The following is a 16,095-nucleotide window of genomic DNA, read 5'->3' as shown; positions in this document are numbered from 1 at the left end:
TCAGGTCCTTTATGGAGATCAATGCGATACGAAAATTGCACAGGATCTATAATTCTTCCGTCTCCGCGTTCGTCCGGCTCGAGCCATGTCGGCCCGACGAGTGTGTCTATATGGGGAGTTCTTCTGACCCTCCCCATTTCTATGTATATCAATGTCTTTTTAGGGATTTAGGTGTTTGTCTTCCTTTCACTCAATTCGAGTGTGACTTTTTGAATTTCATCAACTCGGCTCCTTGCCAGTTGCACCCCAATAGTTGGGGTTTTTTGAGGGCTTTCCAAGTCCTGTGTTCGACCTTGGGGATAGAGGTGTCTCTGCCCGTTTTTCTTCATTTTTACTAGTTAAAAATAGGTGTTCCTCCGTATGGCATAATGTCTCTGAGTGGGAGTAAGGATGGGGGTCTATTTTCCCTTTACTCCCAATCATATAAAAATTTCAAACAAGAATTTTTCTGGGTGGCGCTTGTGGATGTCAACCCGTTGGAGGATGGGGCGTTCTACTTCGGCGGGTTGCCGAAGTTCCCCTTTTACTGGCGGCCGGTCCTGGCTAGATTTCATGGGGTGGGGGAGTTGCAATTGACGACTGCAGAGTCGGCCACCATTAAAACCTTGAAGCACTTCCTCGTCCGTTGGATTGTAAGCTCGTCCTGTCGCTTGCGAACTCGGCGTACAAGGAGAGGGGCTTAGAGAGTGAGTATTCCGTCTTTCTTAGATTGTTAGAATTTTTAAAAGCTTCTTTTGCTGATGTAATTGATTTCTTGTGTTTGCAGGCATCATGGGAAGAAACAAGTGGCGTGAGCTAAAGCACCGCTACAATGTTGCCGAAATCGAGGTCCCCGAGCCTCAAGAAGAGGAGGTTGCCCCCCTGAAGACAAACAGAAAATGAAAGAGGGGAGAGAAGGAGGTCGGGGGGACCTCTGCCCCTCTGGATGCCGAGGAGGTGACCTCCAAGGCTGCTGATGCCGAGGCGGTCGACCTTACGGGGAGTTCGCCGCCCGAGGAGTCTGCTCCGGCTACCGGGGTGGCAGCTGAGGCCGCCGAGCCAGCCGCTCAGGTTGCCGAGGTTGGTACCTTCATCACTTGTGGTTTTTCTTCTATGTTGTTTTTTTCTTGGTTTTCTGACATGTTATCATTTTCTGCAGGCGGTGAACGCTGCCGAGGACCTAGTGGCTCCGAGCTCGGGGGCGCCGGGGGTAGGCGCTCCCGTTGTTGAGCAGGGGATGCCTGCCACCGCTGCTGCTGCTGCTGAGGATCACGGCAAGGGACCGAGCTCCAAGGTTCCGACGTCCATGCCTGCGGCGTCAACGCCGCCATCTGGCTCGTCAAAGGGGCCCTCCAAGAGTCAGTACCTCACTAGCCGCTTCGGGAAAGATCGCGCTCTGACGCGGCTGGACCACGTGAGCGCGTCAGAGGACATCGACTCGTTGTGGAGCGTGGGAGTGACTTCGGAGAAGTTTTTCCCTAAAGGTTTGTCGAGCTCGGTTGATCGGGCTATGGTGGAGACGATTGGGCCAGTGGAAGGCCTTGATTCTGCTGAGGTCTTTCTACAGAGGGCGATGGCCATTGTTGACCATTGAAAGCGTAAGTGGGCCAAGCAGCAGAAGGACCTTGAGAAGATGAGGGGCCGGGTTCTGCCGCTGGAGGAGGAGAACAGGACTTTGGTGGCCGGCCTTGGCGAGGCCAAAAGGTAGAATGAGGTCGGGCTTCGAGTTGCAAGAGGAGATCTCGCAAAGGTTCAGAAGTCTTTAGAGATCACCATTGCGGTCTAATGAGGCCTATGCTTCCCAAGTGGGTACGCTGCAGGAGCTGGCCACCTCTTCCCGAAGTCGGGTGCGCTCCCTGGAAGATGAGGTGACGTCGCTGAAGGCTGATTTGGTGGCGGCGACCGAGAAGCGTCTTTGTGACAAGGTGCTTCTTGGCGGCCAAGCAGAGGAGAATGCTGCTCTGAAGGTGGACCTTGCGAAGCTGGAGGAGGCGAAGGCAGGGCTGGAGAGGAAACTCGAGGAGACTGAGCGGGCCGTCGTGTTTGAGCATAAGAAGGGATTCCTCAAGGCAGCTCGTCAGGCTAGGCTTCTCGCGCCGAGGTTCGACTTCTCCGCCATGCACGTGGAGAAGGAGGTCCGCTTTGGGAAGCTAGTGAAGGAGGATGACCTCGAGGATAGCTCTAGTGAAAACGCCTGCACCTAGGCCGTCTTTGTAATAGCTTAGTTTTATTTTTCTCTGCTTTATTTTTCTCTTTGAATTCATGTGTTGAACTCTGTAGACACCGTTGTGTATATATTTTCCTTTGCACCTTTGATGAGTTTGGTTGGTCCTCTAATTCCGCGTTTACGCTTTAGGCTTGATTTTTTCCTGTTTGCGCGATTCGATAAGCACATTCAGCGTTTGCTGTTTATTTTGGCACTTAAACTTAGTTTTAGAGCAAAGTGATTTGTTCCAAGGTTCAAATTCGACCTTGGGCGAAATCGAGATGCTTCGTAGTGAGGTTCAAACTTGACCTCGAATGGATCATACCGAGGTTCGAACTCGACCTTGAGTTGAGTATACCAAGGTTCGAATTTGACCTTGAGTTGTTTATATCAAGGTTTGAACTCGACCTTGGATTGATTGTGCCAAGGTTCGAACTCGACCTTGAATGGATGATACCGAGGTTCGAACACGACCTGGGGTTGATTATGTCAAGGTTCGATCTCGACCTTGTGTGGATAATACCGAGGTTTGAACTCGACTCGGGCTGAGGTAGAATGATTTGTATGGAGGTTCGAACTCGACCTTGAGTGTGATATGAATGATATCAAGGTTCGGACTCGACCTTAGATTTAAGCGAAACGTATTCAGGGTTCGTACTCGACCTTGACTAATAGCGAGATAAGTCGAACCAAGGTTCGAATTCGACCTCGGTCGTAGAGCAAAATATGTTGTGTCAAGGTTCGAACTCGACCTTGGCTTAGCATAAGACATTTTATGGTAAAATAATGTAAAGCTAGGAGAATATGAATGAAAAAGAATGAGTCATTTTATTAATTGTGTATATGTGCCTCGTTAAAAACCCTCTCAGCCAAAACCCATTTTTTTGTTTTTTGGGATAAAAAACTGAGGCGGGAAAAGAGTGCACAGCTCATTCGTACAGAGTTAGCTGAAGTAAAACTTGAGATGCGTGGCATTCCAAGTTCGCGGTATGGGTTTTCTGTTGAGTTATTCTAATCGGTATGCTCCGTTCTCCAAGTTCTCTACAACTCGAAATGGGCCACCCCAGGTGGGTGTGAGTTTTCCATCTGACGTGTCTTTCTGTGCTTCGCCTAATAATCGCCACACCAAGTTGCCAACTCGGAATGAGTGAGGTCGCACTCGCGTATTGTATCTTCTGGAAGCTCGGAGCTCGCAGGCTTCTTCGTGGATTTGAGCTTCATCTCTGAGCTCGTCGACTAGGTCGAGGTCAGCTGCTAACTCTTGAGTGTTCTGCTCACTGTTGAAGACTTGGCATCGGTGAGATGTCTCTCCAATTTCCACTGGAATCATTGCGTCAGCTCCGTAAGTCAGCATGTAAGGCGTTTCTTGCGTTGTTGATTGGGGGGGTGCAATGATACGCCCAGAGGATGCTGGGAAGCTTATCGGCCCATTGTCCTTTAGCATTCCCCAGTCGCTTCTTGAGTTCTCGGAGGATGACCTTGTTGGCAGCTTCGGCCTGGGCATTGGTCTGGGGGTGTTCCACCGAGGTTAGGAGGTGCTTGATACCGAGCTCACGGAGGAAGTCCTCGAAACCTTGTGCGATGAACTACCTGCCGTTGTCGGTGACGAGGGTGTGAGGGATTCCGAATCTGCAAACAATATTCCTTCAGGTGAATCTCTGTACATTTTCGTTGGTGATTTTGGCGAGTGGGCATGCCTCGACCCACTTGGTGAAGTAGTCGATCGCCACTAGGAGGAACTTGAGTTGACCTTTTGCGGGGGGGAATGGCCCGAGGATGTCCATTCCCCATTGGGAAAAAGGCCATGACGACGTCATCTGGTGAAGAGTTTCGGGTGGCTGCCGATGTGAGTTGCCGAACTGCTAGCATTCTTTGCACCTTTGTACGTAGTCCTGACAATCCGACTTCAAAGTGGGCCAGTATTATACTGCTCGGAGTACCCTGGTTGCCATTGAGCGTGCCCCGGAATGCATGCCACATATGCCTCGGTGGATCTCCTCAATAACATAGGTTGCCTGAGGCATAGTTAAGCACTTGAGCAGTGGGGTAGAGATGCCACGCTTGAACAGTTCGTCGCCGATAATTACGAATTTGGCCGACCTCATCCTCATCTTCCGAGCTTCGTCCCTATCCTCGGGTAAAACTCCTTCCTTCAAGTAGCTCCAGATGCCTGTCATCCATCCCTGGTCTTCGCTGTTGCTGGTGTTGACAACCTTGTCGTCTAGGCTGGGTGAGTGCAAGGTCTCCTGGATGATGGTCCGATGTTGTCCAGGGCGTTTGGTGCTGGCGAGCTTTGATAGAAGGTCGGCTCTAGTGTTTTGTTCTCGCGGTATGTGCTGTATAGTGAACTCGTCGAAGGACGAGATCTGCTGTGATGCCATGTGGAAATACCGCTGTAGGAGAACGTCCTTGGCCTGGTATGTTCCGCTGAGATGCTCTACCATGAGTTTCGAGTCGCTTTTGCAACTCACTCTCTAAGCCCCGAGGTCATGAGCCAACCTTAGCCCCGCAAGAAGCACCTCATACTCTGCCTGGTTGTTGGTCACCTTGAAGCTGAACTTGAGGGATTATTCCAAAGTGACCTGGTTCGGTCCTTCAAGATGATACCTGCACCACCACCCTTAGAGTTGGAGGACCCGTCAACGTGTAAAGTCCATACCTGCGGTTCTTCGGTTGAGGTAGGCGTGAGTTCGGCTACGAACGCCTACGAAGTCGGCCAAGCATTGAGCTTTCAGAGCGCCGCGACTTTCGTATTGGATGCCGAACTCGGACAATTCTACCGACCAGGCTATCATTCGTCCGGCGAGCTCCGGCTTCCTCAGTATTTGGTTGATTGGGTATTCGATTTTGACGACCACTTGGTGACTCTAGAAGTAAGGTCGGAGACATCTGGCTGCTGTGACAAGTGCCAATGTGAGCTTTTCGATGGTCTGATACCGTTTCTCCGTGTCTTGGAGGACTCGGCTGATAAAATAGATCGGTGTCTGTGCTTTTCGGTGCTCCTGCACTATAACCGCATTGATTGCATTTTCTGCCACCGCCAGGTAGAGGAGGAAGTTGGCTTTGTGATCCGGCCTCTGAAGGATTGGCGGAGTAGTGAGGAAGGTCTTGAAGCTTTTGAGAGCCTCCTCGCATTGGTCCATCCATTCGAAGTTCTTTGGCTTGCGCAGTAGGGTGAAGATTGTGACACCCTCTACCCCAACATCAATTCACAATAAATGTAAAGAAAAAATTTCTTTTTCTTTTTGAGTAAATAAAATCTTTCATAGTTTAATAACATATTTCATGTATAAAACAATTGTTTCAAATATTATAAGGTAGAAGATTCACATTCGTAACTCATCAATCATAAAAAGTCAACATATAAGTACTAAAACTCAAGGAATCATATAAAGGAAAATATAGATTAATTCCAGCAAAGGTGGCAGTGCCTCCTAGTTAGGAATTAATTTATAACTTTAAAATCATATAATAAAATAGTATAATAAAGATGTACATTTTGGTCTTTTCTCAAGAACGTTCAAAATTACATAAGAAGAGAAAATTAAAGCTTTTAAAATAATAACATCCCAAAAACAAGTCTAGCTATGCCCGATGTCACATCCTATCAGAGCATGCCCCACTGAAGCCTTAAGCCTCATTGTAGACCCCTAAAATTGTCCGGGTCGGAAATAAAGCTTGAAGACTCTCGAAGACTGAAGAAGGATCAGCCAGAAGGACTTCCAGAAGGCCCAAGGAGGGTTCTCTATAGGTCTAAGAGGTCTTAGGATAGCTAAAAATAGAAAATAGGAGGAATTGGGACCAATACGGGCTGCTTGGGGACCAGTACGGCCTGTATTGAAGTTTTGAACTTCAATGCGGCCGTACTGGACTCAATACGGCCGTATTGAAGATTTGTGAACTTCAATACGGCCGTATTGAGTTCAATACGGCCGTATTGAAGAACAAATTCTCAATACGGGCCGTATTGACCCCAGCGCCCGTATTGCTCCTATTTCCTATAAATATGGCGTCATTTGACGTCAATACACACTTTTCAACCATTTCTTGACTCTCTTATTGAGTGTTCTGGGGTTTTTGAGCAGTGCTCTGCCTTAGGAACCTCTCTAGGAGTCGATCCGACGAAGTTTTGGAATTCCGAGCATTTAGCTTGGAGATTCGAACCTAGTCGAAGGGAAATCCTCCGGATTTCCATAGTCAAAAGTTTTTAGGAAGGAGCGAGCGAGCTTGTAGAGCGAGGGAACGCCAAAAAGCTTCCCAGTCTTACTCAATACATAAAAGCACGCTTCAAGAGGTTTCTTCTTAAATCCTTCCTTTTACTGCTTTCTGTGTGCATATTTAAACTGTCATCATGTAGATAGTTAATTTATAATCGCTTATAATAAATAGGGGTAATTTAGTAATTTTACGCTATTATTTTAGAAATAATCTGTCATAGGGAACCCGAAAGGGGCGCTGTGGGGTGCTAACACCTTCCCCACGCGTAACCGACTCCCTTACCCGACTCTGGTTGTAATGGCCAAAGTTGATTTATAAAATCAATTGCCTTATCCCTTTTTCCAATGTTTTGAGTAAAACATTGGTGGCGACTCCACGAACCCTCCTTCTGCGAAAACCACTAATCCATGGAGGGTCCCGCTTGGGATTAATATGGATTGGTGAGCCTTTTAATAAAATTGCTCGTTTGACGAGGTCTCAGTTTGAGAATAAGTCATTCTAGCAATCCACATTTTCAAACAAATAAAACGAGTCCAACCATCCTTCGCGAATGCCGAAAGCCCGTTTCGGGCCGGTGGCGACAGATGGCGACTCCACTGGGGAAGCCTTGAGAGTCAGTCCCATTTAGTGACAGATTATTTTTAACAAATAATAGTTAAAATTACTTCATTACCCCTTGCTTGTATTATAATATGTTTATCTATTTGGCTTTAAATAACTGTTGTTTGTTTAAAATTCCGCAAATTGTTTGGAATAAATTGCACACAAACCTTTGCACACAACAGTTCCCTCTATACCCGGGGGCATGAGTGGTAATCCATAGGGAGTGGATGTTAGTACGGCCGGTTGATGGGTTTATAGGAGCCTATGAGACCGTTGTCGAAAAGCATCACTCAAGGTGATAACCATGAACTTGAGTCCGACGGTGCGTTGGAGCTTTCCATCGACCTACGACAAGAGGAATTGGGTCCCTATAATGGGGGCACCTTGGGGGCCTTTGACCAAGTGAGAACAGTTAGATCCTCCTTGAATATGCACTTTTCTGCAGGAGACCCCTACCTCGTAATTCGCTCGTGACTGTTCGTGGATGAGTGAATTGTTTGTACATTCGTTATGTGACATTGTTTGTGCATTAATAAATAACCTCGTGATAAGGTCTAAAAATAATCCCCATGCATAAAAAACCATGACATGAGAGGAAAGACCGTGTGTGAAAATATAATAAAAGTGAGGAGCATGTACATCATTACCAATAAGACATCATGCATCCTCATGAAAACATACATTTTAGGATCACCAATACCTCTTGACATGAGTGAAAGAGACCCATGACTATAGAGATTCTCCGTTGGGGAGAAATCATAGATAAAGAAGGGTGGTAAACTTCCGTCTTAAAAAGGCAGCGCCTTAAAGATGGAGGTTTATCAAGCTCGTGTTAAAGAGTGTATTCATTCCATAAAATAAACTAACTAAACATTCATTTTAGAAAGTGGCTGGTCATCTCTCTATCCTTACGCGCGCACGGAAAATCAAGAAAATGGAAGCATTGGAGGAGCAAAACAAGAAGCTCACAACCGAGCTTTCACAGCTTAAAGAGCAGATGGCGCAAATGATGGAACTCATGCGTCATCACAATATCCATGATTCTCATCATAGTGATCATGGGTCCCATCATGAGGGAGAGGAGGAAGAGCATGAAAGAGATCCTCCAAACGCCGTACCCCTTGGGGCAGGAATTATCATAAAAGAGCCCGAGGTCTCAAAGGAACAATTCCATGCCCTCGAGGATCGGCTAAGGGCTATGGAGGGGCATGACTTTGACATTAAGGATGCCGCCGACATGTGTTTGGTGAGGGACATTCAATTCCCTCCTAAATTTAAAGTGCCAGATTTCCCAAAGTACGTGGGATCGACTTGCCCTAAAAGTCATCTCACCATGTACTGTCGAAAGATGGCTGCATATGCCACAAATGAAAAGCTCTTGATCCACTGCTTTCAAGAGAGCTTAGCTGAAACTGCACTCAACTGGTATATGCAGCTAGATGGAAATCTAGTACACACATGGAGGCAGTTGGCCGACGCCTTCCTCAAGCGCTACAAATACAACATCGACCTAACACCCGATAGGTCTGATCTTCAAGCCTTGAGTAAAAAGAACGATGAATCCTTCAAGGCGTACGCCCAACGTTGGAGGGAGTTGGCGGCACAGATAGAGCCCCCGCTGTCGGATAAGGAGACGGTGTCCTTATTCATCAACTCGTTGACTGGTCCCTATTACGATAAAATGATAGGGAACACAACGACACTCTTCTCGGACATCATCACCATAGGAGAAAGGGTGGAACAAGGACTTAAAAGTGGGAAGCTGGCTAAGCCTTCCCAATCATATGAAGCTAAGAAGGCCTTTGGGAAGAAGAAAGAAGGAGGAGTCAACGCTGTAACCATTGCTCCGTCTTCTTCCGCTTCGAAGTCAGGCAAATCGCAAAACAACTCTGTGAAGAAGTTTGATAGACTTCCGACCACTTACAGCGATCTCCTGCCGAAGCTAGTGGAGGCGCGCCTTATAGCTTACATTCCACCAAAGAAGGTGAATCCACCCTACCCCGATTGGTACAATCCACAAGACAAATGTCTATACCATTCGGGGGCACAGGGGCACTCAACGGAGAACTGCCGAGCTCTCAAATACAAGGTCCAAGACCTTATCGACGCTGGGTGGGTCACTTTCGATTCGACGGCGCCCGACGTGAGCAAGAATCCTCTACCGCAGCAAGAGTAGAGAGAAGGGCAAGCCATGATAGGGCCCCTCCACATTTTTCTTTTAGGGACTCATGATCAGTACCCGAGATCATGAGGACCTTTTCATGTAAATAAAGGGTTTTGTACAGTTTTACACTCATATATCAATAAAAAGGCATTTTTCACACAATTATTCTCGCATTTTTGTTCTATTCTCTCTCTCTCATTTATATTAATAAACTCTAAACCTAAACAGAACCAATAAATAATTATGTCTGTGATTGCTCGCTCTGATCGGGATCCGAAAGCCGAGGGTGAATGGGTTGAGTTGGACAGTAATGAGGAGACCATCTCTCCGGACCTGCAAAGACTGCTAGATCAAGAAGCTCGTCTACTCCAACCGAATCAAGAAGAATTGGAGACCGTGAATTTGGGGCAGGGTCAAGAGTTGAAAGAGATCAATATTGGGACCCGTATCAGTGATGGAATAAAAACGCAATTAATTCAATTATTGAGGGAATACAAGGACGTATTTGCATGGTCGTACCATGATATGCCCGGGTTGAACTCCAACATTGTCGAACACAAGTTGCCCTTAAAAGAGGGGTTTCGACCTATTAAGCAAAAGCTTCGACGAATCAAGCCCGAATGGTCCTTAAAAATTAAGGAGGAGGTGGAAAAACAATTGGACGCGGGATTTTTGGTTGTATCCCAGTATCCCGAATGGCTGGCTAACATTGTGCCAGTCGTCAAAAAGAATGGGAAAGTTAGAGTGTGTGTTGATTATAGGGATTTGAATCGTGCCAGTCCAAAGGACGATTTTCCCTTGCCACATATTGATACACTCGTGGATCACACCGCCACAAACACACTCTATTCCTTCATGGATGGATACTCGGGGTATAATCAAATCAAGATGAATATAGAAGACCGCGAGAAAACTTCTTTCATTACACCCTGGGGAACTTTCTGCTACAGGGTGATGCCCTTTGGACTTAAAAATGCGGGTGCCACCTACCAACGAGCGATGGTGACTCTATTCCACGATATGATCCACAAAGAAATTGAAGTATACGTGGATGACATGATCGCAAAGTCGAAAGACGAAATGGACCACATCCAATATTTGAGAAAATTATTCAATCGGCTTCGTAAGTATCAGCTTAAGCTAAACCCAGCTAAGTGTACCTTCGGAGTTCGGTCGGGTAAGCTTCTTGGGTTCATCGTCAGTGAAAAAGGCATAGAGGTGGACCCCGATAAAGTAAAGGCAATAATGGAAATGCCTCCTCCTAAAACTGAGAAAGAAATTAGAGGATTCCTCGGCAGGGTGAACTACGTCGCAAGGTTCATCGCACAGTTGACTGACACGTGCAAACCAATATTCAAGCTGTTGCGCAAGAATCATTCCGAAACTTGGGATGAGAATTGTCAACGAGCTTTTGACAAGATCAAACAGTGCTTGGCCAATCCACCAGTATTGGTGCCGCCTGTCGAGGGAAGGCCATTAATCCTCTATCTAACAGTGCTTGATGAGTCCATGGGAGCCGTGCTAGGGCAACAGGACGAAACTGGAAAGAAAGAACAAGCCATCTACTACCTGAGCAAAAAGTTCCTTGATTATGAAACCCGCTACACGCCATTAGAAAAGACTTGCTGTGCGTTAGCGTGGGCAACACAAAGGCTCAGGCAGTACATGATAAGGCATACTACTTGGTTGGTTTCCAAAATGGACCCAATTAAGTACGTGTTCGACAAACCAATAATCACTGGGAAGATTGCCCGATGGCAAGTGCAATTATCAGAATTTGACATCATACATGTCACACAAAAGGCCATCAAGGGTAGTACCTTAGCTGATTACCTAGCACACGGGCCGACCAATGACTATCAATCCCTTCAGGATGATTTCCCCGATGAACATGTAATGAGTATACAACATGAAGATCCTAAGGACGATGCGTGGACCATGTATTTTGATGGAGCCTCCAACATGCTTGGACAGGGGATCGGGACAGTGTTAATCTCCCCACAAGGAAAGCATATCCCTCTAACAGCAAGACTCAATTTCGACTGTACAAATAATATGGCCGAATACGAGGCTTGCGCGTTAGGAATCCAAGCGGCTATCAATAATGGTATCCTCAAACTCAAAGTATTTGGAGATTCGGCTTTAGTCATCCATCAGCTACGAGGAGACTGGGAAGTCCGAAATCCTAAACTGATACCATATGTTGAGCATATCAAAGATTTGACACAATTCTTCCAAAGTGTCATCTTTGAATACGTTCCAAGGGAGGAGAATCAGTTCGCTGACGCCCTTGCTACACTATCATCGATGTTCGCCTTGGATAAGGAGCATGAAATGCCCATCATCAATATCCGGCGGCACGATAAGCAAGCGTTCTGCCTACTGATAGATGAAGCTGTCGACGATCATCCATGGTTCCATGACATCAAACAATATCTGTCAAAAGGGGAATATCCTGATATGGCCAGCGATAATGATAAAAAGCATATCCGAAGAAGGGCCATGGGATTTCTGTTGATTGGAGAAACCCTCTACAAAAAGAATTATGACTCGGTCTTGTTGAGATGTATAGACCAAGTCGAAGCTCAAAATATAATCAAAGAAATACATGAGGGGGTTTTTGGTACCCATATTCCCGGGCCTGCAATGGCTAAGAAAATCCTCAGAGCAGGATATTATTGGTCGACCATTGAAAAGGATTGTTACCAATACGTCCGGAAATGCCACAAGTGTCAAGCATATGCCGACAATATTCATGTCCCACCAACGCCACTCAATGTTCTGGCTTCACCATGGCCATTTGCAATGTGGGGCATGGATGTTATTGGACCCATCGAGCCAAAGGCATCCAATGGACATAGGTTCATCCTTGTGGCCATTGACTATTTCACCAAATGGGTAGAAGCGGCATCGTATGCTCATGTGACCCGAAAGGTGGTAATATCCTTCATCAGAAAGAATATCATATGCAGATACGGTATTCCCGATAAAATCATCACTGATAATGGATCCAATTTGAACAATAAGATGGTGGAAGAGCTGTGCAAAGAGTTCAAAATTCAGCACCATAACTCTTCCCCATATCGACCAAAGATGAATGGGGCAGTCGAGGCAGCCAATAAGAATATCAAGAAGATAGTACAAAAGATGGTTGTCTCATTCAAAGACTGGCATGAGATGCTACCCTTCGCTCTCCATGGTTATAGGACTTCAGTACGTACATCCACAGGAGCTACTCCATTCTCCCTTGTTTATGGAATGGAGGCAGTTCTGCCGGTTGAAGTCGAGATACCGTCTCTGAGAGTAATCATGGAAGCAAAACTTTCCGAGGCAGAATGGGTTCAAAGTCGATACAATCAATTGAACCTTATCGAAGAAAAACGACTGAACGCCGTATGCCATGGTCAAGCCTACCAAAGGAAGGTCAAAAAGGCTTTCGACAAAAAAGTCCATCCTCGAACCTACCATGAGGGAGAGCTGGTGATGAAGAAATTGCTACCAGCTCAAAAGGACAAAATCGGAAAGTGGGCCCCAAATTACGAAGGACCATATGTGGTGAAGCGAGCTTTCTCCGGAGGAGCATTGATTCTCACAGACATGGACGGAGAAGAACTTCGATACCCAGTCAACGCTGACGTGGTAAAGAAGTATTATGCTTGAAGACGTTGCTTGCATAGGCCTGCTAGGATGAAAACCCAAAAAAGGCGTCCTAGGCAAAAGTTAAGGCAAAATAAAAAGCCCGCCAGTACAAGGGTACTAGGCAAAATAACGGCAAAATTACCCCGTTAGGATACGTCCTAAGCAAAAGTTAGGGGCAAAAGAATAAGATATAAAAATAAAGCGAGCAACGATCACTTGAACCGAAAACCGAAAGGCGGTTCAAGTGATAATCTTCTAGAAGCAAGCGTCTTGCAGTATCTACACTCCTGGCTCAGGCATCTCACCCGAAACGATTAGGGGAACGGGAAGAGCAGCAATTACAGATATAATTGTTTAAGCCAAAAATGTATAGCCCACCTCGGCCAGCCATTCTTCAGAAATTCCCTTTGTAAATCTTTCTGTATAAACATTTGTGAATATCAATAAAATATCCATTTGTTTCTTTTCTTTCTTGACCTTGTGATTATGCCTTTAAATTGATGTTTCTAAAAATTGTACGAAACTCTTAATAATCGGTCAATAAAAGAAAATTGGAGGGGTTCCTGTAAAATCCATAATCTCCTGCATAAAGGCTCACAAAAAATACTCCCTCGCGTCAAGAGAAAGTCCTCCAAGAAGAAGAGGATAGGGAGAGCCACTCACTTTTCTAAATAAATGAACAAAAATAAAAAAAAATTGTATTGCATTTGTGCATCACACACACATTAGTTGCACATTCAAAGACCTTATCATGAGGCAACCGCATAAAATAGAAAAATAGAAAATTGCTTGTGTATGACAGCAGCAAGCAAAATACAAAGATTCAGAAAATCAACAGCATCATACAGAATAACTGAGCCTGGAGAGGCTTGCCGAAAGAATACTCTCAAAATAACTGAGCCTGGAGAGGCTTGCCGAAAAAATACTCTCAGAATAATTGAGCCTGGAGAGGCTTGCCGAAACAATACTCCCACAGAATAATTGAGCCTGGAGAGGCTCGCCGAAATAATACTCCTACAAAATAACTGAGCCTGGAGAGGCTTGCCGAAATAATACTCTCTCATAATAACTGAATTTAATTTCTTTAGCACTTTTAATTTCTGTACAGCAAAAGCCAAAAACATAAAAAAGGCAAAATACAGAAAAAGCCAAATCAGAAGAAAAGGCAAAATACAGAAAAAGCCGAAAATAAAAAAGGCAAGGATATAGAAAATCCAACAAACAATTTGTACCGAATAACTAAGCCTGGAGAGGCTTACCAAAATAATACTCCACATCCTCCACAGTATGCAGAATAACTGAGCCTGGAGAGGCTCGCAGAAATAATACTCCCCAGAGGGAACCTCAGCTCAAGCTCACGGGAAAATCCCCAGCGAGAGCTATCAAAGCAAGATCGACGCAATCCCCAATGGAAGTGCGATCATCCAAACAGTATATACAAGTCAAAGGACTTAACACTTCCTCAGTGGAAGATAGCTCTCCGACTCAAAGCGCTGAGCGAGGCTAAGCCTGTAGAGGCTTCCTAAATAATACTCTGGGATACAATAAGATCCCCAAATCCCCAATCGCCTACTCAAGAGGCATCCCTGCAAAAAGGAGAAGAAAATCAAAAATATCAATAAGTATTCCCCAAGTGGAATCCGGCTCTTAGCCAAACATCGAACGTCAAGCCGATACGCCTAACAGAAGAGGCTAATCAAAATCAACGACGAAATCCCCCAGCGGATAACAGCCTACACAGAGGCAGCAAAATCAGAAAACCAAAAGAGACACCCGAACAAGGATAACCGGGATACTCCACCAACGTCGAAAGGACGTCAGCCAATCATAAGGCACCGCTCACATCAGAAAGAGCATCTTTGTGTCTACACCCAAAGGAATCAGAAATTCCCCAGTGGGAACCAACTACGCAATGGAAAGTTGGGACACAAGAACCTATGAGTAACTGCACATCCCCTAGACGGATCCCTGCGTTATCCAGCCCTTAGTGGCACAAAGTCAAAAAACAACCGTCGAAGCAGCATCGTGGACTGTGGAGACAAAATCATCACGAATCCCTGGAAAGGAGATATTCACGCTACCCCCGTCGTCACAAACACGGAGGTATGCAGCTTCCGGCTCGGACAATGAGCGAAGCTATCTCTGAAAAAGGGTACTCACCGCCTACCGTTGTCATAAAGGTACTTAGCTTCCGGCTCGAACAAAGAGTGAAGCTAAGCCTGGAGAGACGGTACTTACAGCTTCCAGCTTGGGCAACAAGCAAAGCGAGGCCTGGAGAGGCAAAACTCATACTGCTCACCGTCGTCACAAAGGTGTTTAGCTTCCGGCTCGAACAAAGAGTGAAGTTAAGCCTGGAGAGACGGTACTTACAGCTTCCAGCTTGGGCAACAAGCAAAGCGAGGCCTGGAGAGGCAAAACTCATACTGCTCACCGTCGTCACAAAGGTGTTTAGCTTCCGGCTCGAACAAAGAGTGAAGTTAAGCCTGGAGAGACGGTACTCACAGCTTCCAGCTTGGGCAACAAGCAAAGCAAGGCCTGGAGAGGCAAAACTCACACTGCTCACCGTCGTCGTAAAGGTGCTTGGTTTCCGGCTCGAACAAAGAGTGAAGCTAAGCCTGGAAAGGCGGTACTCAACCATCAGCGTCATCAGAGGCGCGTTGATGTCCAACTTCCGGCTCGGGCGTCGAGTGAAGTTGGCCTTGGAGAAGGTAAACTCAGCTACCGAGGATGTCAGAAGCGCCGAGGTATGCACCCACCTGGAGAGGCTACTCAACATTTTCCCACCGGAAGACGCTACAAGTCAGAAGGTCGGCACAATACCCGGACAATTGGGTCAACTCCTTTACTTGCCAGACGGTATACCAAAAGGCCGTCCGACTAAGTAAAGGGGGGGCAGCTGTAGACCCCTAAAATTGTCCGGGTCGGAAATAAAGCTTGAAGACTCTCGAAGACTGAAGAAGGATCAGCCAGAAGGACTTCCAGAAGGCCCAAGGAGGGTTCTCTATAGGTCTAAGAGGTCTTAGGATAGCTAAAAATAGAAAATAGGAGGAATTGGGACCAATACGGGCTGCTTGGGGACCAGTACGGCCTGTATTGAAGTTTTGAACTTCAATGCGGCCGTACTGGACTCAATACGGCCGTATTGAAGATTTGTGAACTTCAATACGGCCGTATTGAGTTCAATACGGCCGTATTGAAGAACAAATTCTCAATACGGGCCGTATTGACCCCAGCGCCCGTATTGCTCCTATTTCCTATAAATATGGCGTCATTTGACGTCAATACA

The 16,095-nt window shown here is 46.1% G+C and overlaps 2 protein-coding genes across 2 annotated transcripts; both read right to left on the bottom strand.

Annotated features, from left to right (window-relative positions):
• Positions 1-3,191: 3,191 nt before the first annotated feature.
• LOC145952371 (uncharacterized) lies at positions 3,192-3,689 on the bottom strand. Its single transcript, XM_083064724.1, has one exon. The coding sequence runs from the start codon at positions 3,687-3,689 to the stop codon at positions 3,192-3,194; it is 498 nt and encodes a 165-aa protein (XP_082920850.1).
• A 418-nt stretch (positions 3,690-4,107) lies between these two features.
• LOC145952370 (uncharacterized) lies at positions 4,108-4,629 on the bottom strand. Its single transcript, XM_083064723.1, has one exon. It carries the CDS (start codon positions 4,627-4,629, stop codon positions 4,108-4,110), a length of 522 nt encoding a protein of 173 aa, XP_082920849.1.
• Positions 4,630-16,095: the final 11,466 nt, after the last annotated feature.

The sequence above is a fragment of the Cajanus cajan genome, chromosome 10, assembly GCF_000230855.2.
Source record: "Cajanus cajan strain Asha chromosome 10, NIPB_CcT2T_4, whole genome shotgun sequence".
Classification (NCBI taxonomy): domain Eukaryota; kingdom Viridiplantae; phylum Streptophyta; class Magnoliopsida; order Fabales; family Fabaceae; genus Cajanus; species Cajanus cajan.
This window is presented reverse-complemented; position numbering and strand designations above follow the sequence as displayed.